Source organism: Orcinus orca, chromosome 5 (assembly GCF_937001465.1).
Source record: "Orcinus orca chromosome 5, mOrcOrc1.1, whole genome shotgun sequence".
Classification (NCBI taxonomy): Eukaryota; Metazoa; Chordata; class Mammalia; order Artiodactyla; family Delphinidae; genus Orcinus; species Orcinus orca.
Genome location: NC_064563.1, coordinates 19450041 through 19474993, shown reverse-complemented (window position 1 = coordinate 19474993; position 24953 = coordinate 19450041). Strand labels below are relative to the sequence as shown.

Here is a 24953-nt window from a genome sequence, read left to right as displayed (position 1 = left end):
AAGTTAAAAGGCCAAGTCCATACCAATTCTTTTTGAAAATAGTTAAATGTGTCATGTAGCCACGCTGCCATATTCATCATGACAGCTTTTATAATTTTAGGTAAAACTGATTTTTAAAGAGTAGCAAATAAAAAAAAATTACAAGCTAATTACCTTTCCACATGCTATCCTAGAATCACAACAAACAATGGATATATTTCTTTCGTCTAGTTGATAATCAGTTAGTTCTTCCTTAGCTGACTCTACTTCTGGAATATCCATGGAAAGTTGATAAGAAATTGTTTTAAACTGCTTTGCATCTAATGGGAAAAGAATCACATGAAATACATATACGATGTTTAAAACCTTCCAAAACCTCTCTTCTAAAATGAAATTGCAAACTCTGTTACGGATGCATTGATTCATTGGACATTTTTTTAATGGAAGAAAAATGAGGACCTCCTTCTTTTGTTTAAAAAAATGAGAAATTCTCATTTGGTTGAAAGAAAAATAATGATGATTTTCATTACGTGGAATTTTCTGGCCTTAGGTTTACTAGAAAACAGTTGAATACCAAGGAATTTTATACTAGGGGTTTCGTTGAAAAAAAAAATCTTCTCTAAGTATCTTTTCAATGGCTCTGAGTCACAGAGGAGGAGCCTGATGCTCAGAAATATTAAATAATTTATCCCCAATTGGGCAGCCTATGAGGAGAAAAGCAAGGACATAAATCCAGAACTTCTGATTCTAAAATCAGTGCCCCTTCAGTCGTACCAGTACTACAGCTATACTGGCCAGCTGACCGATGGGGCCTGCCTATAAGAAAGGAATCTGATTTGTTTTTGACAGATTTTCCATATCCTAGCTTGAAACAAAATGGAATGTATGTTTGATAAAATGAGAGACAATGAACTCAAAAGCTCTTTCTAGCTATCTGTAAAGTGCTCTATAGATGTTGCTAATTTATTTCAATCAATAACAACAGTGAGCTGAAGACTAAAAGCTTCAAAAGCCAGATGACGGAAAAGCGGGATTTTCTGAGCCATTTTGACTGATGTATTGACCAAAATGAAAAATTTAAATGTTATTTTTAGAATATGTCAATTTTTGCTCTTGGTCAAACATGTGAGCTTTCTGATCTATAACATCAGTGTTAAGGAACTTACCTTCTTCAGAGAAAGTAGTCTGTTCTTTTGTAAACATTGCATAGTGTTGGGCCATTCGTCGCTCCAGTTTTCTACAAAATCAAAAGATGATGCATAAGTCTGAAATATGTTGGAAGTTTAAAACAGTATACTATAAATTTTTACTGTTTAAACGCTATTCCTTGTTATTTTTATCTGTTACTACTTGTGAATCAAGTCATTTAATCAGTGTGCGTGTGTTTCTACTATATTTAGTGGACAGATTTCTCCAATATAGGAATTCCGAATTGCCCTGAGAATTTGGGATTGGCAAATTTCTACTCTAAGTCAGTGAGTTCACTGAGTTTCTGAAATCTTCTGACTCTTACAGTGTCCACCAGGAATTGCAATAGGTTTGCTTTGGCCAATTTTTGTTTCTTCACTGGGAATGCATCTTCAAAATTATCTATTTTGAGAAAATGAGGTTCATTTTACAAAAAACTAACTAAGTGGGCCTATCTGAGTTTCAATATCAAAGGCTCACTGTTACCTCCGCAAAGCTTTTTCCTTTGCTTTGAGTCTGTCGACTTCACTGCCGTGGGCGGCATGAGGGTCAATACAGATTAATTCAGCTTTAGAGCTTTGGATTTTTTGTTTTCCCTCATAGATGTAGTCAATCAGGTTTTGGAAATAACTACAACAGGAGGTCTGAAAAACAGAGTTCATTTTCATCTCATCAGTCCTCGATGATAATTACAGGAGGGAAAAAAAACCCCAAAATGTTAATGGGGTTTTGGATAACAATCTATCATAACATTTTTTTGGTAACAGTTTTATTGAGATATAATTCACATATCATACAGTTCACCCATTTAAAGTGTACAAGTCAATGGTTTTTAGTGTTGGGTTGGCCAAAACATTCGCTCAGGTTTTTCCATAACATTGTAGGAAAAACCCGAACGAACTTTTTGGCCAATCCAATATAGTCACAGAATTTTGCAACCATCACAACAATGAATTTTAGAAACGGAAACCTGTACCCGTTAACAGTTACTCCTTATTCTCCTCTCGTCTCAGCCCCTGGCAGCCACTAATCTATCTGCCGTCCTTACGGATTTGCGCACAACATGTGGTACTTCGTGGCTCGCTGCTTTCACATAGCAGGTATTTCCATTTATGTCATAGCACGCATAAGTACTTCATTCCTTTTTATGGCTGCATAATATTTCATTGTATGGATACCCCACATTTATTTACCCTTTCATCTGTTGCTAAATGTCTGGGTCATTTTCACGTTTTGGCTGTTATGAATCATGCTGCTGTGAACACTTGTATACACGTTTCTGGGTGGACATATGGTGTTAATTTTCTTGGGTATATACTTAGGAATGGAATTGTTTGTTGGGTTATATGGCATCTGTATGTTTAACTTTTTGAGGGATTGCCCGACTGGTTTCCAAAGCGGCTGCATCGTTTTATATTCCCCTTCAGCAGTGTATGAGGGTTCCAGTGTCTCTACATCCTTGTTATTATCTGTCTTTTGGGTTATAGCCATCCTAGTGGGTGTGAAATTGTATCCCATTGTGGTTATGATTTGCGTTGCCCTGACGGCTAACATGTAACTCTCTTAAGAATGGCAATGCAGGGAATCCTCTGGCAGTGCAGTGGTTAGGATCCTGGGCTTTCACTGCCAGGGTCCCAGGTTCGATCCCTGGTGAGGGAACTACGATCCCACAAGCCACGCAGTGCAACCAAAAAAAAAAAAAAAAAAGAAAAGAAAAAGAAAGGCAATGCATTGGAAAGATGCAGAAGAAAATACTACTTATGCTTAAATCAGTGTCTAAAAGTAACACTATTTCCTCCGTGAACCTGCTTTAGAACTTACCTGTTCTACTAGTTCAGAGCTATTGTAGTCACAGGAAAGATCCACATTGGAGAGAAATGGTCTTAGATCGCTCCCACAGAACTCACACGTGGGCGATACCTCCTCCTCTTCTCTCTTCAGAGAGGAGAAAAAAAAATGAAGACATGCCCACAAGGAGGCCCAGAGCCTCTCAGAGCAGGCGGAGCCAGAGCCCTGGACAGGGCCAGCAAATGTCCAGTCAGACAACAGGTTGATGAGGGATGTACAAACCTGCTTGAGAACTCCTGTCAGACAACATGAGGGCTCCCAGCAGTGGTTCGTAGGGAACTTTCAGGGGTCTGAGATCCTATATCAGAAGGCACGAAGCCAGCAGGATCTGTGTATTCCAGAAATGAGACATCATTTCTATTCAAGGGCTCTTAAGGGCTGGGGAGGCTGAAGTGGTGTTTTGGAGGCCTCTGTCTGGTGCAGTTCGTTGGGGTGCAGCTGAGCCCATCGGGAGCTCTGTGGGTCCTTGGGATGCCTCCTCAGTGTAAGAAGAAAGTTGTGAAATGATTTTACTGTTGACATCAGTGTCCCTTGTCGAGCAGGGGGAGGTACAGTGTGTGACTAGATGCGGGACACAAAGGATAACACATATTTGATTTTGTGTAAATGGTCTAAGGTGTTCAAATACCATAAACTCTTTCAAGACGTGTCGGCTAAGGGCTTCCCTGGTGGCGCAGTGGTTGAGAGTCCGCCTGCCGATGCAGGGGACACGGGTTCGTGCCCCGGTCCGGGAAGATCCCACATGCCGCGGAGAGGCTGGGCCCGTGAGCCATGGCCGCTGGGCCTGCGCGTCCGGAGCCTGTGCTCCGCAACGGGAGAGGCCACGGCAGTGAGAGGCCCGCGTACCGCAAAGATAAATAAATAAATAAAAATTAAAAAAGAAGTGTCAGCTAAGAAAAAGTCTTGACATTACTATGTGGGCCACTGTTTACAATGGTCAACTTTCTAAAATAAATTAGAGTCCTTTCTCAAGGGAAGCCCCAGTTGGGGCACCACATTCTCCTGTCTGTGCTGTGAAGGTAATCCAGGAGGGGAGGGGAGGCTAGGGAACACAAGAGGAGGCTGGGAGTTACGGGCACAGGTGACTCAGTGAGGGTTGGATGCACTATGGCCCTCTTAGTGATCTGAGGTCATGGCTGTGACTACAGAGGCTCCTGGCAGGTGAGCAGCCAAGCCTCGGCACAGGCCTCCAGGAAAAGACCCAGATCATGACTTGCATGTCATGAAACCACCAGGGCACCTGCAGTTGCCATGGAAACCATTCTCCGAGCCTGGCAAAATGACCGCCATGGGGCCAAAGGGTGACTGAGATGGCCGGTGCAGCCAGGGACCCTAGAGTACAGTCCAGTATAATTAGGCCATGGAAAGTACCCGATAATAAGCACTGCACATCGCTGAAAGCAGAACACTCAGGGAGGAAAGCCTTGTAAGAGAGAGATGGTGGTGACGAATCCAGGACAGCTACCAAATGATGGAATGGGCAGGAAGAGCTTGGCAACGCCAGGCCAGCTACAGACTGTGCTGCCAGCATCTCGGTAGTGAACTCCTCTGCCCATGGCCCCTTCACCCCTTCACTCCTTCACCTGGGGGCGAAGTAAGTAAAGATGCTTCAAAAGACATGAGTGGGGTTGGAATTTCCACCTCAAGAGGGTGTGGCTGAAGAGGAGAGCTGGCCAACCAGCTGCTGCTGCCCCTGAACTAGACCAGTGTCCAGGCCCATCTCAGAAGACCTGAAAGGTTGGCCCAGGGATGCAGGGAGAGCCAGCCCTGTCCAGGGGCCGGTGTAGGGACAGCTCTGTGGAAGGAAGTCCCCAAGGCCTTCCTCATGTTCAGGCGCATCTCTGGGTGTCAGGGGAAGAGAGCTCAAGAAACTTCCTGGATACAGGCCTTTGTGCTTCAGAAAAAGGAAGGTGCTATGTTTGAAGAAAGAATTTCAGCCTGAAGCGTCTATAAGGTGACCATACAATTTAGAAACCTGGGCAAATATAAACAGTGAATGTTGACTCATATTACGTTACGTGATGTATTTAATGATTACCATGCATTAGATCGCATAGTTCAACGTGCTGCACAAAATGACAGTGAACACCAACCACACTGGTGCATCCACACGGCATTCCCGTCAACTCCTGCACACGCATCTGTGCCGTCCTGCCTCACATGATTGGTATCTCTGATTTCTGTGAATAAGCCTGTACCTTTAGTGTACCCCAAAAGAAGTAATCAAGGAGGTTCCAGTCTGGGGAGTGTGCAGCTCTCTCCACATGACCATGCCGTGCAAGTTTGGAAATAATCATACCACCGGTCAGTCCCTTACCTCTGTGGCAAGGCAGGGTGGTTTGTGTCCTGTTGGAATTACTAAGGTGACCTCTCCCTTGCCCATTGAATGCAGACATTAATTGGTCATTTAATGTGATCAAATACAGCTCACGTTCACCTGTGCTGCCTGGCTTTATGACCACTGTTATAGGTTGAGTCGTGCTCCCCCAAAGGCTCTGTTGAATTTCTAACCCCTGGTACCTGTGAATGTGGCCTGACTTAGAAATGGGGTCTCTGCAGATATAATCAAGTTAAGATGAGGTCATTAGCGTGGGCGCTAATCCAATATGACTGGTGTCCTTGGAGAAGAGGGACATTTGGACAGAGACACACAGAGTGTGCTGGGACAACCAAGGCAGAGATTGGAGTGATGCAGCCGAAAGCCAAGGAATGCCAAGGATTGACAGCCACCACCAGAAGCTCAGAAGAGGCAAGGAGGGACTCTCCCCTCCAGGTTAGACTTGCTGACACCTTGATTTTGGACTTCCAGCCTTCAGAACTGTGAAACAATACTTTTCTGTCGCTGTAAGCCACCTAGTTTCTGGTATTTTGTTCCAGCAGCCCTAGGAAACGAATAGAGCCACCCTAAGTGCTATTCCAAGTAAATGAGCTCCTTGCCTTTTTTTTTGTAAAAGTATGTTCACTGTCTTTTGTGCAGATCATCATGGGGCTTTTTATACCATTTATTACAGTAAAAGCAAAAAGAAATATAGATGAAAATTACCTTGAACTTAATGCCTAAATTGGAACTCTCTTGTTTGAATGTGAAAATAGATGGTGGTCCGATGCTGGGTAGTGTTCTCAGAGAGGGCTCAAAAAGTGTTATGAAGTCTTCCTTAAACTAAATTTTAAAAAGAGGGAGAAAGAAAAAAATTGAAGATTGAATAAGTGATTTTTACCATGAGTTCAGTGTACTAGTTGGACTGATAAACATTTCTTACCTCCAGCTCACATAAAATATTTAGTTTTGGCTCTTCTGGGTTAATTACCCATTTTGCTGAAGACAAAAAGACAGATTTAGAAGGAATGTTTGAAAACTTTGTGCAGTGTATTCCATTTTCTCTAGTTTGAAGATCCTAGCCCATGACACACACTCACTCACTCACACACACACACACACACACACACACACACACACACACACACACACACACACACACACACACACACGTGCTGTCTAAATGCCCTGAAGCCCTACCTTCACTACCTTCTTGCATATACTCCTAGGGGAGCTCTTTTCTAAAGGGGTTGGACACCGTCCAAGTTAAGGCTGGTTTCCTAAGGGCAGTTTGCCTTTGCCAGCAGAGGGGATGACGCCAAACATCCAGTTACCTCTTAATTTAGAAGCTAGATTTTCAGATTCATCTTCCTTCTCTACAGAGGGCACTTCCTTCTCTGTAAAAAGAGTGTACATTTGTCATCAATCCTGACAGAGGATGAAAGAAGTCTAATAGAAAAGAAAATATGCCTCTTGGAAAAATAAGTGCCCTTTTTGTGTTTTATTTTTAATTTTTTTTTTGCCTTTTCCCAAATAACATTTTGTCAACAGTAAGTAAAAAACAGAGAAGGCTCACCCCTAATGAATCACATTAAAAAATGCTTCCTTGCTTCTTTTTAGTCTTAGAATGTTACACGAATGCATATTTTATTTGATTATAATCATGGTTTGCAGACCCTTTTGTGTTCTGCCTTTTAAAATTACTATTCTGTCTAATTTATGACTGTTACTCTGCAAAAGATTTTTCAGGGAGAAGAGTGCTGGCGTGGGGTGAGAGGGCGGTTCCCAGTTCAAGACAGTGAACTAAACCACCAGAATAATTCCCTCTGCAGATTCCAGGGCAATACTGGAAATGGGGAAGACAGCCATCTATCAGCACACGAGCCGCTTGGAGTAAATATCTGGAAAGGTAAGCAGACAGGACTGGGATGATGAAAAACCGATCAGAACAACCTACAATGAAACAGAGGTATAGGGAGAGGGCAGACCCATTTTCCCTGTATAGCCAGGGCTGGTGCTGGAGAAAGAGATGGGCTTCAGAAAATGACATACTTCATATGTTGAGTACCTGAACAATTTAAAAATATGTTTTGGGCATTTTGCCCAACAGGAATACCAGCACAGGTATTAAACAAACGAATGAACAAGACTTTCATTAAGGCATTATTTGTCATAGGGAAGAGGTCAAAACACAAAACCAAACCAAACCAAACAACCCTGCAACATCTAACAATCAGATGTATTCATAAGTCACAGTAACTGTAGGTATATAAGGCAATACTACATAGTCATTGCAAGGAATTAGATCAATATTTCCTGACATGGAAAGATGTCCCTGATACACTGCTAAGTAAAAAAAATTAAAGAAGAGATAAAACTGCTGTTATTCACAGGAAATGTAATTGTCTAGTGGACTTTTAACTGATAAAATATTAGAATAAGAAAGTTCAGCAAGGGAATCAGATACAAGATTAATGCATTGAAATCAATAGTTTTCCTATACATTGACAATAACCAATTAGAAAATATAATAGGAAAAAAAGATTCCAATTATTACATCAATAAAAGACAACTGTAAAACACCTAGGAATAAACTAATAAGAGGTGCATATCAGTTCTCTATGAAAAAAACCTACAAAAAAAGATATGAAAAAATTGAAAAGGTACATTAGGTTCCTGCTGTTAAACTAATCAAACAAGGAAGCCATTAGATGAGGGGGCTCTAATGCCTTGGTAGCCAATTGTAAGCAAAGTGAAACCTAAGCCAGAGTCAGTTCCTCAAGGTTAATGCCTCAAGGTTAAGAACAGCTCATAGCAAACAGCCAACCGGGCTTTCCCAAATACAGTTAAGTCCTCTACACACGAACCTTCAAATTGCGAACTTTCAAAGATATGAACGTGCGTTCCCACGTCCAATCACATAAATTAGTTCATGTGTCTGGCGTACATTGTCACGTGAATGCATCCTCTACAAGTGGTTGTGCTTTTGTGTACTTTACTGTACAGTACTGTTGGCTGTGCAACACGAGGAGCTGACTGATGAAGACCTGATGGAATTGGAGGCCCAGAGAAAGGACGAAGAGAGACAAGAGGAAGAAGTAACTGAAGAACCGAAGAGATTGACGATGCAGGAAATGGCAAGGGGATTTTCTTTATTTGAGGAGGCGCTGTTAGCTTTTGAGGCATAGGATGGTACACGAAGGTTGCAGCAGCCGTTCAGAATGCAATCCAGTGCTACCATGTCATCTATGACAAGAAAAAAAGAGCTACTACCCAGACATCGCTGGATCCTTTTTTCAAGAGGGTAGATAGAACTGAATCTGGCAAGGAACCAGAGCCTGTGCCATCAGCGTCAGGCATGAGTGAAATTGTAGTTTGCCCTCCGTCTCCTATTGCTGACGATCCTTCAGCTCTACCGCCTCCCACCTCCTCTCCCTCCTCCAATCGGTAACTCTCCTTGCCTGTTCACTTGATGCCAGCCCCTGGATGCCAGCTGTTGTACTGTACTACTGTACTTTTCAAGGTACTGTACTGTAAGATTAAAAATGTTTTCTTAATTTTTTTGTTTGTTTTTCATGTATTATTTGTGTGAAAAGTATTATAAACCTATTACAGTAAAGTACTATATAGCTGATTGTGTTAGTTGGGTACCTAGGCTAACTTCGTTGGACTTCGAACAAATTGGACTTACGAACACGCTGTCGGAATGGAACTCGTTCGTATGTAGGTGACCTACTGTAATGCAACCTTGAGCAACAGCCAAATGATTTCCTTGCTTTGCTCCCACGACTTCTCTATAAAAACCTCTCCTTAGCTCTTGTCTGTGGACATAACCACTTCTGGTTTGGCGCTACCTGTTTCCAATCCACATCTGCTCAAATAAACTCTTAAAAATTTGAAAATGCCTCAACTTATCTTTGAACGCTGCAGAGCAGGACCAAAGAATCAACTTGTCAAACTCCATTGAAAAACTTCATCACAATTACATTGAATATATAGATTAATTTGGGAATAATTAACATGTTTTAATATTAGGTTTAATATATTAATATTAATTATACGTCTAATTTTTAATTTTTTAAAAAATTATTTATTTATTTTTGGCTGTGTTGGGTCTTCATTTCTGTGCGAGGGCTTACTCTAGTTGCGGCGAGCGGGGGCCACTGTTCATCGCGGTGCACAGGCCTCTCACTATCGCCGCCTCTCTTGTTGCAGAGCACAGGCTCCAGACGCGCAGGCTCAGTAGTTGTGGCTCACGGGCCTAGTTGCTCCGCGGCATGTGGGATCTTCCCAGACCAGGGCTCGAACCCGTGTCCCCTGCGTTGGCAGGCAGATTCTCAACCACTGTGCCACCAGGGAAGCCCAAATTTTTAATTTTTATGTTAGATTGTGTCACTCCTCTGTGCAGACCCTCCAGTGACTTCCCACTTCATTCTCATTGAGTAAGATTTGGTCCTCATTGTCTCTCATTTTATCCCGTAGGGCTCACCTCCTTACTTACCCCACTGCAGCCAAGCTGGCTGCCTCCTTGTTCTAGAAGGAAGCACTTGTTCTTCCCTGTGCCTGGAACACTCTTCCCCCAGAGATCATTATCACTCTCTCTCCTCCTTGAGGTCTTTACTCAAATATTTCAGCTTCTCAGTGAAGATTTCCCTCAGCATCCTGGGTAAGCTTGTATCCATCTACCCAACATTTCCCATCCCTCTCCCTGCTTTATTTTCCTCCTTAGCACTTACATTATGTAAGATATTATGTATTTACTTACTTTGTGTATCATTTATCTCACTATTACTTCCACCTCCCACACTTTAATAGAAGACCATTGAGACAGGGGGTTTGTCTGCTTTATTCATTGCTGTTACCTTAGAACAGGAAACTGACCTATGACAGGTGCTTGGTGTGTGCTCAATAAACATCTCATGAATAAGTGATATAACATAAAACAATAAAATTGAAAGGAAAGGCTATTCATAACGATCACTTCTGAGGAATATACTGGGATAAGTTAAAAACTTAATGTTTACATTATATTTTTCTTAATGGTTTGATGTTTTAAAAACGGCACGCATGTTACTTCTGTAATAAAAAATAAAGATGTGTTTCAAAATATGGTGACAGATTATTTCTTGATGTGAACACAGGTGCTACCATTTATTAAAGGCTCAGTGCCAAGGAGTTTAAATGTTGAGTGTCATTTTGATCTTCATAACAGTCCTGTTGCAGAAGGATTATTAAGGCCAACAGAGAAAGAAACAGAGTCAATGAGGTTAAGTGACTTGCCCAGTTGTCATGGTGTTAGTTTGTTTTGGGGCTGGGATTCAATCCTAGCTCTCCTGTGCCCTTTCCAGTGTACAATCCCATCTCCCAGCAAAAGCTAAAAAACCGAACTACTCACTCAGCTGCTGCATGCCTGACAATTCTTGAAGCCAACTTTCTTCTGTTTGTACTGATGTTGAAATTCTTGGATACAGATTGTGATAGACAGCCCTGAAATTTAGACAAAATGTTAGTTTTCAGTATACCTATAGAGTTGTTAGCAGTTCTTCTAAATCTAGTACATTTAACAATCAAATAACAGATGTTCTTAGAAGATCCTGATTTCTTTTTCCTTTGAAATATTTTCTTCCGTTCTGTATCTTCAGTAAAGTCAGGCACAGTGTGTTTGCATCATATCTGTTCTTTGCAAAGCACTCCTCCCTCAATCCTGGAGGCTCCCAATACCGTAGTATTTCTCTCACGGAGTAAATTACTACCCCTCTATCTGTGCTGTGTGGTGGTGGTGGTGGTGGCGATGATGGTATGTGTGTTTAAACATTTACTTGAATTTAAATTAGAACGTGTTGTTCATTTTAAAATAGCTTTAAAATAATCCAAGCTCTTTTTAAAGGGCTGAAGTTAAATGCGTTGTAATTAAGCAATCTGTATTCTTTCCACAAGCAGTTTAATCAGTTAGTTACCATCTGCATGATAGGAAGCAGGAATTTATTGACTTTTACTAGCTAAAATGACTGTTACTGGTAACAAGTAAACAATACCTATTGCTTTTCAAGTTCCTTTGCCTCTTTGAATTTCAATTTTTTTTGCCATAATTTGCTGGCTCTTCTAAAATTATCAAACAAAATTTCCTAAATAATTTAGTCAACTTTAGGATTGTCACTTTTTCACCTTTCTCAGTTCTCTTATGTCTCCACCTTCCTTTTTTGGTGCTTTGTTCCTTGAAACATTGTGTGTTGAGAACTCCTCTGCAGAAGCCACCTGAACAAGTGTCTGGGGGAGTCCTGATTGTCTAAGTTCCCATGGAAAAAAGTTATGGGACCAAGAGTAAAGGAACATTGACGAGCAATCCCTAGACAACATTTTACATTTCAGTGTTTTCCCAATACAGTAGTTAACAAAATCAATACATAACTCATCTAGGTCTCTGCCTCCCTTGAACCAACATGAAAGATTGTTTCTGAAATTCTGTGTAAAGATGGCAGACATTGGAGGATAAGAACAAAATTAACATTTCCTGAGAACTTACTGTGTTGTAGTAGATACATAGTAGTTGCTTTACTTACATTACTTCATTTATCTTTACAAAAACCAATCAAGGTAGGAATTAGTATACCCTTTCCTTTTTTTTTTAAAAATTTTTATTGGAGTATAGTTGATCTACAATGTTGTGTTAGTTTCAGGTGTACAACAAAGTCAATCAGTTATATATATACATATTTCCCCTTTTTTTTTTTTTTTTTTTTTTTTAGATTCTTTCCCCATATAGGCCATTACAGAGTATTGAGTAGTCCCTTGTGCTATACAGCAGGTAGTATTCCTTTTCTATAGGCAAGGAAATCGAGGCTCTGGGGGGCCTTCTCAAAATCAAACATGGAAGAGGCAGATGGGGCCCAGACCTATTTGGTTCCAAAACCTGTGTTTCTCCAGATTCATCTGCCTCCTAAAGTTTGCCCCAGAATAGTAATAGGGCAATTAAAAGTACAAATTGAGCCAATATTGGTTGCATTTCTGTTTAAGGACAGATTTCCTTAAAAACACAATCTCACCAAATTCACCAGAGAATGCTTTGAAGTACAGAAGAAGCATCTTCTTAGGAAGATTTATGAGGAGAAATTAAGAATTTGATTTAGGAAAGAGAAGTTCCCATATGATAGAAAGTCCAGGTCAAGACGGCACCTGAACACACAATTCTCCCCTTCCTTCCAAGATCTTATTGAACTAACGCTTCAAACCCACAAACAAGCAATAGCCCTGGAAAACAAGAGCGGTGTCGTCAGTAGCCAAGTAATATTGAAGAAGTCCTTGAAAGAAAGAAAATAAATGGCCTCAGGTTGATGGAAAACTAGAGCAGAGACCGCCACAGCTCAAGATAAGAGACATAAGTAAAGTTCTTCCAAAGGGAACTCCTGAGAAGCTCCTAGCCCAGACTCGACCAAATGCACAGGGGAGGGGGCTGGAGATGGTCATCAGGGTAGTTCAAGGAGTGAACATGGGACAGCTGGCCAGTCAGACCCCTTCCTCTCCTCTTACATGGGGCAGTTGGCAGCAGTTGTGTTTATTTCCGGATGAAGCCCAAAGAACTGGTTTCTAAAAAGCCTGCCTGGGGAAGTTTAGGTCTGAAAGAGAAGCAGAGTGCAGGATGAGTTACTCAGGACCTACCCAATAGGCTTGGGTGAAAGAGGAGGAAGGGAGAGTCCCATGAAAGAAATGCATGAGGAACTCCAGCCACCCAGTAAAGTGTCCTTATCATAACTAGTAATAGTGGGCTTACCCACCTTGCCTGCTCCCTGCTGACACCCCACAGGAAGCTGGCTGTGACTGCCCTACCCACCCACGCAGGACTCACAGTCAACCTTCCCCTGCCAGCCCAGTCAAGAAACAGAACTACTTGGCTGCAGGACTCCTATCCTAGTTTCAGCTACCTGTCAGTCATTCATTGATAAATACAATTGGATAACCAAGGATTACCAGTCACTGAAGGACAATCCATAGCATGGAATAGAAGGACCAAGAAAAACAAACAGAACAAGTGATCTTGAAAGAAGAAAGAAGAAATACAAAGAACAAATGAGAACTTTAGTATTTTATAACGGTACCCTCAAAGAGATTTAAACACACACACACACACACACCTCTTCAGAGAGTAAGAATCGGTTCTTGGAAATTATATGAATCCCCCAATAAAAAATTCTGTACAAAGGCTACATCATAGCATGTAAACACCAAGAATCTTGAAGATATCCAAGAAGTCCAACAGCCAGCTAGTAGCGGTTCCAAAGGAAAGACTAGAGAAAATGAAGGGGAGGAAATAAATATTAGAAGGGTTTGAAAATCAGACTGATCAGCAATACTGGATACTAGAAGGCAATGAAGCAATGTCTTCGGAGCTCTGAGGGGAAATGGTTTTAAACCTATTCTTTTATTCCAGGTTATGTTATTAATAAAGTATGAGGGCAAAAGGAAGAAATTTCAAGACAGGCGAGAACTCAGAAATTTGACTATGCATGAGATCAATATGAAATAATTACCTGGGGAGTTTCTCCAGCAAAAAGAAAAGGAATAAAAGAAAGAAAACAATACGGAAAACAAGAAAGTATGGCCATTGAGCCCAACTCAGAAAAATTGAAGACAACTAAAAACAACTGAGAGTTGAGAAGTTCTTCTTTTAGGAGCCAAGTTTTACAGACATAGGATTTCATTTTCTTATGCATGAATGCAGTCACATCATTGGGTTCTTAGCAGGAAATTGTGAGTATTGGTTATTGGTCTTCAACGTTTAGAATCAACTTGTACCCAAAGCACTAAGAGCTAGCTAATTATAATTACAAAATATGCAAACACTATAAAACTTGGTAAAGTAATATGACTTTATAGGACTATATATTATATATTTTAATAAAGTCTGTTACATAATTTGTTGTTAATTGGGAGAGGAAAGGGTGAGAGAGAGAAGGAAGTAGAAGTGCATTAAGGTGTTAATTTTTCAAAATAGAGTTAATAGTTACTAAAATTGATAAATCAAGAAGTAGAGGTTTAAATACTTTAAAGTCCTAAAGGTTAGAAAATATAAAAATAATCTACTGAAAATGGAGAGGAGGGAAGTAGTGTGTTACGTTCCTCAGCTTTCATGGTGGGAAGTCAGTAGCTATGTCAAAGATTAATAAATCAAGGAATGAAAATATGCTATTTAAATTATACTGGAAACAAACTGTTAACAATATGTTAACTCGGGTGAGTGGAAGTGGGAGCAGAGAAGGGTACAGAAATTTTAAATTTTATAGTTTTCTCTACTTTAATGTTTTAACCATGTACATATATTATATTATTAAAATGTTGACTTGGATAAATAAAAACATATTAGTGGGGCAGAACAATTCTCTTTCTGCTTAAAAATGGAAATTTGCTTATAAAAGCAAAACTTAGGTGAACAATAATGTGAGATTGTGGACCCATGTTTGGTGTGAGGTTTCAGGGAAGACTGATAAAGATGTTCCAAATGTGTTTCTCTGGTGTCTTCCTATTATAGTTAGAAGTGCTTGGAGGCTAATAGCAATAACAACAAGAAAAAGAAACCGTACTTTCCACTCTCCACCACAGGTGTCCCTGATCACTCCTAAATTTAGCCAATAGAGACTTATGTCCTACAGCCTCATAGCACTTAGTGTTGTGCACATGACATTTATGATTTCATGCTATATTAGTAAGTAGACATGTCATCTCTACAGGTAGATAATAAGCCGGTGATGGGCAGGGACCCTATCTATCTCCTCCAAAGTGTAGCAGTGTAGATTAAAAAACACCTTTTTGAATAAATTGGTTGTAAATGCCCTGGATGATTTTACTCTACTTCCTGACATGTTTATTCCAAAAGTAAACATCATCAGCTTCAAAAAATAATAATATAGAACACTGAAAACAATTTCTTACCTATCTAAATCCGTTTCAGACATGTCTTTTTTAAATGTCTGAAGTATTTTAGGAAAACCTGTTGAATGAAACATTAAACAATTTAGCCATTCCCTTTAAATCAGTGGCTCTCAAAAGGACAGTTTTGCCCCCCAGGAAACATTTAGCAACGTCTAAAGACATTTTTGATTGTCACAGAGCCCGGTAGGGGCTAACTGGCATGGTCAGAAGTGGAGGCCAGAGATGCTGCTAAACATCCTGTAATGTGTAGTCCATCCAACTGCCCTCAACCCACGCGGCCCCAGCAAAGAATGATCCTGACCAAAATGTCAATGCTGGGAGATGGACAAATCTACTGTAAGTAGCTGCTGTGCCTCTCTTTTTAAGGAAGTGGCTGGAGTGGTTTCAGTCCCGGAAGTTAAGCACAAAAGTGAATTATTTTTGGCTGGGCTGTTTCAGTAGCAGAGCGCCCTTAAAGCACTACTTCTTCTTCAGGAGTGGGGCGCGCGCGCATATATGTGTGTGTGTGTGTGTGTGTGTGTGTGTATATGTGTGTGTGTGTGTGTGTGTGTGCGCGCGCTCGTGTTTGAGGGGGGCGGCGCGGGGAGAGAATGAATGTAAGAGGACGCGGTCACTGAATGCACGAAGTGTTATAAAATGAGCACTCCGTACAGCACTGCCTGTTTCCAGTTTGACGAGGCTCAACTGTGGACCATCACAACCGCTCAGCCAAGATTTCAGTGTCTTGAGGGACTGAGATAAGGGTGTGTGTGAAGTCTTGTGTGTATTTGGAAACAGACTGCCGGGTAGACGGAGGCTCTAGAGGAGTTGGACCTGCTCTCCCCTAGGGACAGGGAAGCCTTCGAGGAACGGGTTGGGCGGGCCGGGGAACGGTACTTTTTGGGGAGGAGGTGCTGGAGGGTGCACTCTCGCTGGCCACCGGCGTCTGGCTCCACTTCAGGCTCGGCGTTCGGCTGAGCGTCGGCGACGGGCTCAGGCTGGGGCTGACTACGCTGGCTGAGCGGGGACGAAAGGCTTTCCATTCTTCCTCATTGCCATCTCCGAAGGCCAAAAGCTTCCATAAGTACTCCTCGCTGAACCCCCCATCCTGGTCCGCCGCCGCCGCCGCCGCCGCGTCCTCCTCGTCCTCCTCGTCCTCCTCGTCCTCCTCCTCGGGCTTTCTGAAGCTGTGATTAGAGTGCATTTTGGCCGCGGCGGGAGGGAAGCGGGATCGCGGCCAGCGCAGGGGACACCGGCGGGTCTAGGCCTGGGGCGCGCAAGGCCTCCTGTGCGTCCGTCTCCCTGGGCAACGGCCGGCCGCGCGGCCCCCGAGTCTGGAGATTAAAGTCGCAGGACCCTTCAGCCCGGAGGACTGGCGCTGCGGGGAGAGGGGAGGAGAGGCACGGAGCGACCATGGGGGGAACTAGGACCACTGAAAGCTCCTTTCGCACCTGCTCTCCGGAGTCTCGGAGAACCCTAGCGGCCTGCCGTGAACTGATCTTCCTTTCCAATCTCTCTCAGCTCCTTTGGAGACAGTCTTTCGAAAATTTTTTTTTTTTTTTTTTGCGGTACGCGGGCCTCTCACCGCTGTGGCCTCTCCCGTTGCGGAGCACAGGCTCCGGACGCGCAGGCTCAGCGGCCATGGCTCACGGGCCCAGCCGCTCTGCGGCATGTGGGATCTTCCCGGACCGGGGCACGAACCCGTGTCCCCTGCATCGGCAGGCGGACTCTCAACCACTGCGCCGCCAGGGAAGCCCTTTCAAAATTTTTTAAAATTAAAAAAATGGAGGTATGGTCGACTTACAATATTGTATTAGTTTCTAGTGTACAACATAATGATTTCAATATTTTTGTAGACCATACTCCATTTAATTTTATTATAAAATATTGGGGAGCCAGTCTTTTTCTTTTTGGACTGGGGAGGGGGCGTGGCTACTAGCTATGGGCACCCGTAAGGCCTCTTGGTAGTGCTGATGCCGGCGTTTGGGTGCTTGCTGGAGCTTACAATAAAACTTTATTTACAAAAGCTGGCACTGGTCCTTGGTCGTAGTTTGCTGGCTTGGTTTTTTAAAACACTGCCTTAAATATTGTTTATCTTGATTAGTAAGATTTTTGATGCCACTTACCTTTTGCGACCGAGGTGAGTGCCTTGCTCTAGTCCAGGGTCTGATTGATGCTTGTTTCATCCATCCATCCAGGAGGTGGAAAAAGCTTGAGGCATCTGGCCACCAAGGCATCTCCTGCGTCTTTCTGGGGCTTTGTTTTCAGCTCATTGTACTTGTTACCCCCGGAGCCAGAAACCAGCTCGGGTTTGGCTGCTCATTGCTCAAAAGTCGATGGTCAAGAAGCAAGGGTAGGTGGAAAAAGAAAGGGGCTTTGTTCAGGAAGCTGGCAACCTGGGGAGGTGGCGAACTGGTGTCCCCCAAACCATCCCCCAATGGCCAGATCAGAGTGCAAGAGCCTTTAAAGGAAAGCTCCAAGGATGTGCAGGCCGGGGCTATGTGCAGAGCAGCACAGTCAGCTCTGACCATCATCTTGAAACTGGTCATGCGGTGGTCTGGTCAGCGTCATCTTGATTGTTTTAAGCACAGTAAGTCTTCAGCTCCAGGATCGGTGTGTTGCCATTTTCTTGAGGCCAGTCCCTGGAATGGTGCTAGCCATAGGTTCAGTACTGCTCAGAACGGAGCAGCTTATATTATGACTACAGTCTGGTCATCATGCAGTTAGCTTTTTCCCTCTTTTGGTGGTTATAGTATCTGCAAAACAACTCAGGAATGTGTCTCAGGTATTGTTATCTATGTCCTTCAGGGAGAACTAAAGGTTCTGTGACTGCTCTTTGGCTGATTTCCTGTTTATTTATTTATTTATTTTTGGCTGCGTTGGGTCTTCGTTGCTGCGCGCGGGCTTTCTCTAGTTGTGGCGAGCGGGGGCTACTCTTCGTTGCGGTGCACGGGCTTCTCATTGTGGTGGCTTCTCTTGTTGAGGAGCACAGGCTCTAGGCATGCGGCTTCAGTAGTTGCAGCATGCGGGCTCAGTAGCTGTGGCACTCAGGCCCTAGAGCGCCGGCTCAGTAGTTGTGGCGCACGGGCTTAGTTGCTCCATGGCTTGTGGGATCTTCCCAGACCAGGGATCGAATCTGTGTCCCCTGCATTGGCAGGCAGATTCTTAAGCACTGCACCACCAGGGAAGTCCCGATTTCCTGTTTAAATTGTTACCAGTTCTCTAGGTCTAATTGCTATTTTTGTCACTACATGTCTACATCCTTTCAATCATTAATTCTTGAACCAGGCTTTTGTGACTCAGGGGAGGCTCCTAGGAGACTAAAGCCTTCTTCTACAAACAAGAAACAGGGGACACAGAAGAACTTTTGTACCTGGGAGGGTCCCGCAGGATCCTGCTTGGTTTCATACTTGCTAAAATTTGTGTAAGATATTTGTATACACACAAAAAAGTATGCAGAATAATACAATGGACATCTGTTTACCTACTACTCAGACTGGAAGCTATGACTTCACCGTCCAGTTCAGCTTCTTTTGAAAAGCCTGTTAAGACTGAGAAGGGTTCCTGGTGGGAGGGATTCTGTTCCTGCTGTTTGACTTCAGCTCTGAGTAAAGGATGCCAACTGAGATTCTATGTGGCTGAGGACATCTGGATGTTGTGAAAAGGGTCTGGATTGATCCTTATATTAAGTGACCAGGGTTAGGCCTAGAAGTCCCCTTGTATAATCTCTGTTAAATAACCCTACATTGTCCAGCCTCAGTTTCCCTGGGAGTATATTGGGAATAATAATACTTACCCCTAAGATGTATGTGAAGATGAATACAGGGCTTTCAAGGAAGCAGAAAGTGAAAAGTTAAGAGTCGAGAATCACTAAGCAATATTTTATGATTATCAGATCAAACTAATATTTATTGAGTACTATGAGCCAGCTCTCTGCTGGGTGCTGGGCCATGAGTGAGTAGAAGTGTGTCCTGCCCTCACTACCTGCCAGCAGTACCTGAGCATGGGGCAAGGGTCCGGCAAGCTCTCAGGCACTGGGACAGGACACGGCAGGTGAGAGGCACAAAATTGCCGTGCACTTCAGGGAGTCAGAGAGAAAACACACAGAATATTGTTGGAAGAAGAGCTCTTGCAGGCTATTGGAGCAGTCAACACAGATGAGAGGACATTTGAGCTGCTTTGGAAGGAAGGGGAAAATGTGGGTGTTTGGAGAGGAGAGTGAAACCCATTCAAAAGCATTCCAGCTCTCCCAGGGTAGGAAAGGGGGCCAGTGCAGGGAAGTATGGGTGGAGATGTCAAGATACAATTAAGATAAATGGATTGAAAAATTACCCAACCCTTTTCTGGGCAATAAAAACATTTTGATGCTGGAAGGGATCCTAAAAGTCATGAAACTCAGCTGGCCACTTCTACTTAAAGGAAGTGGCTTGTTTGAGGAGAGGCAAGTTTGTTTGTTTCCAGAGTCCTCAGCAGAATGGGAATCAGGATGTAGGCTGGGAGAAAGCAAGGGTACAAGTGTTTATTTTCATGGTGGCCACAACCTGCTCAAAGCCACCTTCCTCCTTGCAGTCTCTGATTCCTCTCCTGGAACTTGACTGTGGTCTTCCCAGAGGACTCTTTGTCACTCCATCCAAGCACCTAGCAGGTGGTGTTATTGAGAAGGACAACAGTGACATGATTAAGGACATGGATTGGAGGAGCAAGACGACATGGGTTTAAATCCTGGCCTCCAAACTGACCAGCTGCACTACCTGGCTAAGATACCTGACTTCTCAAGGCCTCAGTCTCCACATCTGCAAAATGAAAATAATATTTTAATCTTCCTGACAAGCGCATGAAGTGGGCACTAATGTTCTTTGAAACTGGTTTATCGGCTGCTCACGAGGGTTCAATGAGTTGATATACATAATAAGTTAGAACAGCTCCTGGCACACTGTACATATTGCATTATCTGTTCACATTTTAGGGTGTTCATTGTCTGGCAATGAGAATGAAATTAAAGTTTGTGGCCAGAGGAAGCCATGTGGAGGCCCCTTTCAAAGCTTGTCATGGATCCAAAAAATAAGTGAGAAGGTTAAGAAGAGAGAGATTTCAATAGGCATAGATGATAAATACCCAAGTGTATTTATAGGCTGAGAAGGAAGCGGCAGATTGATTGGAAATTCCTTGCCAAGTCGGATTCTCCTCCACTCGTTAGCTCCCTACTGTCTGGAATTTTTTAGCAAATGAGTAACTGAATAAATGATGGCTGACCCTATAGGAATGTTACATGTGGGAAGAGCATAGAGGCGCAACATCTGTGAGCAGGGAGATAGGCACAGGTTTGCTCTTTACTCTGTTTTCTGGATTATAGTTTTTATTTTCATCCTTACATTCCAGTAAGTGCTGACAACCCACCAGGCCTTGGACATCCGAGAGCAGCTGGCCATGGGGTTAAAAATCTTGCTTTATTTCCTAGTGCAGCTTTAATGAGGAGGGTAAGGTGTACAGCCTGTTGGTTCAGGAGAGGCCCTCTGAGGGTGTCTCAGGAGTCTGGGTCGTGTTTCTATGTTCACCTTGTCCCATCAGTGATGGTATCAGTGAACAGGGCAGCCAGGGTTTGGTTGGGGGCTGATTTAATAAGCTGTGGCCCTATTTCTCCAGTGATGTCTCATTAAACTCTTACCCACTCCTGTGTTCAGGTCCTACTGATGTCTTTGCAGTCCTTGAATCCACCGTGTGCCTCTCTCCTCAGGGCTTGCAGCATGTGTTCCTACTCCTGTGTGCTCTTCCCCTTGCCTCACCTGGCTAACACCTACTCGTCTTTCAGGGTTTCCAGGAGGTGCCCCCTCCCCCATCGCCCCTGATGCTACTCCCTTCAGAGATTGCACAGATCACAGGCATTTCTGCTTGTGTATTTGTCTATTTGCACTTACTAGTTTCTAAGTCCCACCAGGGCAGGAAAGGTATCTATTTTGTCCTCCACTGTGTTCAGAGGGCCTAGTAGATACTTAATAAAAGTAGATGGATCACATAAAAGTAAATGTGTTTTAGGTATAGTTTAAAATAACCCCTAACCTCACAGGTGAACAACTCTGACTCAAAGATACTTGATGGTTTATCTTAGCCCAAAACTAGTTAGTGGCTGCATGGGAACTAAAACTCAAGTCACCTGGTTCCCAGGGCAATGCTATTTTCACAAAACCAGAAAAACTTCATGTCCTTGGCACTTTTATGATCAACCTGGGGCAATTTTTAAAAATGCAAACTTTTAGTTAAAATACACATGCAGTCTACAGTCGTACAGAGCAAACGTATGGATACCAAGGGGGAAAGGGGGGAGGTGGAACGAATTGGGATATTGGGATTGACATATAAACACTATTGATACTATGTATAAAATAGATAACTAATGAGAACCTACTGTATAGCACAGGGATCTCTACACAATGTTCTGGGTTGACCTAAATGGGAAGGAAATCCAAAAAAGAGGGGATATATGTATACATATAGCTGTTTCACTTTGCTGTACTGTAGAAACTAACAAAACCTTGTAAAGCAACTATACTCCAATAAAAATGTAAAAAAAATAAAACTATTGAAAGAAAAAATAAAATAAAATACACATGCAGAGAAGTGTATAAATTATAAGTGTACAGCTTGACAAATTTCATGACGTAAACACATTAGGACAAGTTTTAGTGACTAAACATTAACTAAAATATGTATAATTAATATAAGCCTCTCCATAAACTTGGTGTGAAAGTGGTCACGCTCACTGTCTTTTCCAAGTTAATCACTTAAGCTCTTACCTGCCTGGCTGGCACTATCTCAACTGCACAGGCTGCTGCCCTGAGTTTTCCAGAGAGGATAAGCCACATCCTGGTTGCTGAGTGCCCCTCGCTTGGGTTCACAAACTTAGAGCTCTTATCCCATTCTGTTCCCATCATAGCTGCCCCAGACCAGGCCCCAGTACCCACCCCTCTCAGACCCAGAACCACTGTCTGCCTTCTCTCCCAGGCTCTGCCCTTGAGGAAGGAGTTTTCCCTTAAACACTCAGAGCACGAAGAATCTGAAAAGGAGGTGTGCCTTTCCCCTAGACACTGAACTTCTTGCCCTTCTGACCAGGTGAAATAGCATCTCAGAGAGACATCCCTAGGAATTCCCAGCTGCCCTACACATGCCCTTAGGGAGTCTGGTCTTGAATAGGTGGCTACAAATTCCTTCCCTCCCCTCCCCTGTAATGTAGCTGTCACTTTGCGGCTTCTCCCCTCAACAGGTGGAGTCCATTTCTCCACTCCTTGAAGTTGGTTCTGGTCACGTGATTTGCTGTGGCCAATGGAGCATTAGCACACGTGACGTAAGCAGAAGTACAAAAGCACTCCTGCCTTGGGAGGCTTGCCTGTTTCTGTTGCTGGGAACCCCGAAGTCTCCATATGCTGAAGCCTGGGCTAGGCCGCTGGGGCCCGGCCCAGCTATTGCAGCTGTGGGCCCTGCCTCCACCAGTCAGCCGGCCAGCCAGCTGCCTGTGAATGGGCATTCCAGCCTACCCACCAGCTGACCACAGGGAAGAACCAGCTGGCCTAGGTCAGGACCGCACAGCTGAACTCCAGAACTGTAAACGAAGTAAAATGGTGAGTGTCCTGGTTTGTTTTTAAAGTCATTACGTTTGGGGATGGTTTGTGATATGGCGATAGATGACAGAGTTTAAAAGTGATTTTCTCTTCTAGCCTAGAGAGTTCAGTAGCTGAAACTTCTCTAAAGAAAGGAACAAACACACGTGTGATGCCCCTCAGGTACGGCAGGCAGCACCCTAGATACAGATGGAGATAAACACACACGCATACACATTCATGCAGGAGAGGGCTGGCTTTTTGTTTTAAATGTTAAAAACAAATTCCTCTAGGAAGCAGGAATGAATGGGGGTGGGGTGGGAGAGTGAAGAAGTCCTTTAACTTCAGCTCTATGTATACCTGTATATAGATATTTTGCAACACATGTGTATTTACAATATTACCCGAGTTATTTTGAAAAGTAAGTACATACCCGTAATCATGCTGAGGAACTTTCATGATGTCCCCAACTTGTGGCCTGGAGGACTAAAGTCCCCTTCCCTCTCAGCCATAGCCCTGTGGGGTTGCCTTTCCCTCAGGAGGTGAGAGGAACCATGCCCAAACCTGGCTCAGTATGGGAGGCCTCGCAGCAGCTGGGAAGCTCTCTGCTCCCCTTTCACCTGCTGTGGGCACTGGTGGAAGCCGGGGTGAGCGGTGGGTTGGGGAGAAGGGGATGGAGGAGGAAGTAGAAATGTGTTCTGCTGTTTCCAGATGCAAAGAAATAACCTCAGGTCTTTGAGGGCAGTGCCTAGGGCCTTGTTCTGGTCTGTTCCGTCATCGCATTTGCTGACCCAGAAGCTCCTTCCAAATCTCACTGGATGGTGCAGTAGAAAAGTTGTGGGAGCTTAGGTTTCGAATGCAGAACAGAAAAGTTGCAAACAGTGTCTGGGCTTCCGGAGACAAAAGAAAAAGCAGGGGTTTGTGTAGGAAAAGAACATGGCTTGAGCAGAGAGGAAAATCTGATAGCTGAAGTTTTATACTAGGGGTGAGTTTGATATGGAAACATTATGAAAGTTCACGTTTCCCTTGGTTTAATTTCACGATCTGTCTGCTCTCCATCTGGTACTCGTGGTTATGAAGCCTTCTGGTGGACAGCGATTGCTGAGATTTCTTCTCTCTACTCCTTCCTTGTGGAGACCCCATTTCATGGGATTTCCATGAGGAGGATCTCTCAAAACCTCTCGCCATAATCAGGGGTTGGCACATGGTTTCCTAATTCTAAAAATGAATTTCCTAATTCATTTTTAATGTATATTTTTAAATATACATTAAAAAATCTTCTCTGTCCTTCATATTTTAATATTTTTGAATTGAAATTTTCAGACTTGTCTTTCGTCTCCTTTTTTTTTTTTTTTGCGGTACACGGGCCTCTCACTGTTGTGGCCTCTCCCGTTGTGGAGCACAGGCTCTGGACGCACAGGCTCAGCGGCCATGGCTTACGGGCCCAGCCGCTCTGCGGCATGTGGGATCTTCCCGGATCGGGGCACGAACCCTGTATCGGCAGGCGGACTCTCAACACTGCGCCACCAGGGAAGCCCATTTTTTGTCTCCTTTAACATTGTAGGCATAGTTATGTTTAAGCCTATGTCTGAGAGCTCCCATAGCCAGAATCCTCTAGGTCTGTTTCTATTGTTTCTTTTTCTGCTCATTTGTTGTTGTTGTTATTGTTCATGTAATCTTGTCACTTGGTTATTTTTTATTGCATGCCAGACATTGTTATTTGAAAAAATTGTAGAAGTAATTTGAGGTTTAGGATTATGTAATCTGTCTCTGGAGAGGAATTACATTTGCTGTAGGAAGGAACCTAGAAGAGCTCGTAATGCAGGATCACCTTAATCCAATTTCAGTGATTGCCATGATTTAATGCTAGATTGCATCCCTACAAGGGTTAATCTATTTCCACTTCAACCTGTGCTTAGAATGCAGCCTTCAGTGTCCCAGTCTCAAGTGTGGGGTTACCGGCACCTCTCTCCCAGACTTGGTGGGCTTAGACTCTTATTTTTTTTTTTTATTCCCTTAGCCCATTTAAGGCTGTCAGAAATCTTGCTTGGCCTCTCAGTTGCCTCTTCTAGAATTGCCAAGTACCCAGGAAAGTAGCAAGTCCAAATGCATCTCTGGATTTCCCC

General features: G+C 43.3%; 2 protein-coding genes across 3 annotated transcripts in view; one reads left to right on the top strand and one right to left on the bottom strand.

Annotated features, from left to right (window-relative positions):
- The window catches only part of SELENOT (selenoprotein T), a 79033-nt gene extending 70144 nt beyond the window's left edge, over nucleotides 1–8889 (top strand). For both annotated transcript variants that reach the window (XR_007477540.1, XM_049710219.1), the window contains 2 exons: nucleotides 7073–7241; nucleotides 8339–8889. Coding sequence is in view for 1 of the 2 variants with exons in the window: in XM_049710219.1 (XP_049566176.1) it covers nucleotides 7073–7241; nucleotides 8339–8520 (351 nt within the window). In the remaining variant the exon portion in view is untranslated. The remainder of the gene's footprint in view (nucleotides 1–7072; nucleotides 7242–8338) is intronic.
- ERICH6 (glutamate rich 6) overlaps nucleotides 1–16612 on the bottom strand; it is a 34161-nt gene extending 17549 nt beyond the window's left edge. Inside the window, exons 1-10 of the mRNA XM_004278173.3 lie at nucleotides 16133–16612; nucleotides 15257–15314; nucleotides 10728–10819; nucleotides 6667–6729; nucleotides 6276–6331; nucleotides 6059–6175; nucleotides 2989–3102; nucleotides 1654–1811; nucleotides 1146–1216; nucleotides 154–299 (exon numbers count right to left, since the gene is read on the bottom strand). Of these exons, the coding sequence (XP_004278221.3) occupies nucleotides 154–299; nucleotides 1146–1216; nucleotides 1654–1811; nucleotides 2989–3102; nucleotides 6059–6175; nucleotides 6276–6331; nucleotides 6667–6729; nucleotides 10728–10819; nucleotides 15257–15314; nucleotides 16133–16439 (1182 nt within the window). The 5' untranslated portion in view covers nucleotides 16440–16612. The remainder of the gene's footprint in view (nucleotides 1–153; nucleotides 300–1145; nucleotides 1217–1653; nucleotides 1812–2988; nucleotides 3103–6058; nucleotides 6176–6275; nucleotides 6332–6666; nucleotides 6730–10727; nucleotides 10820–15256; nucleotides 15315–16132) is intronic.
- Between the last annotated feature and the right edge of the window lie 8341 nt (nucleotides 16613–24953).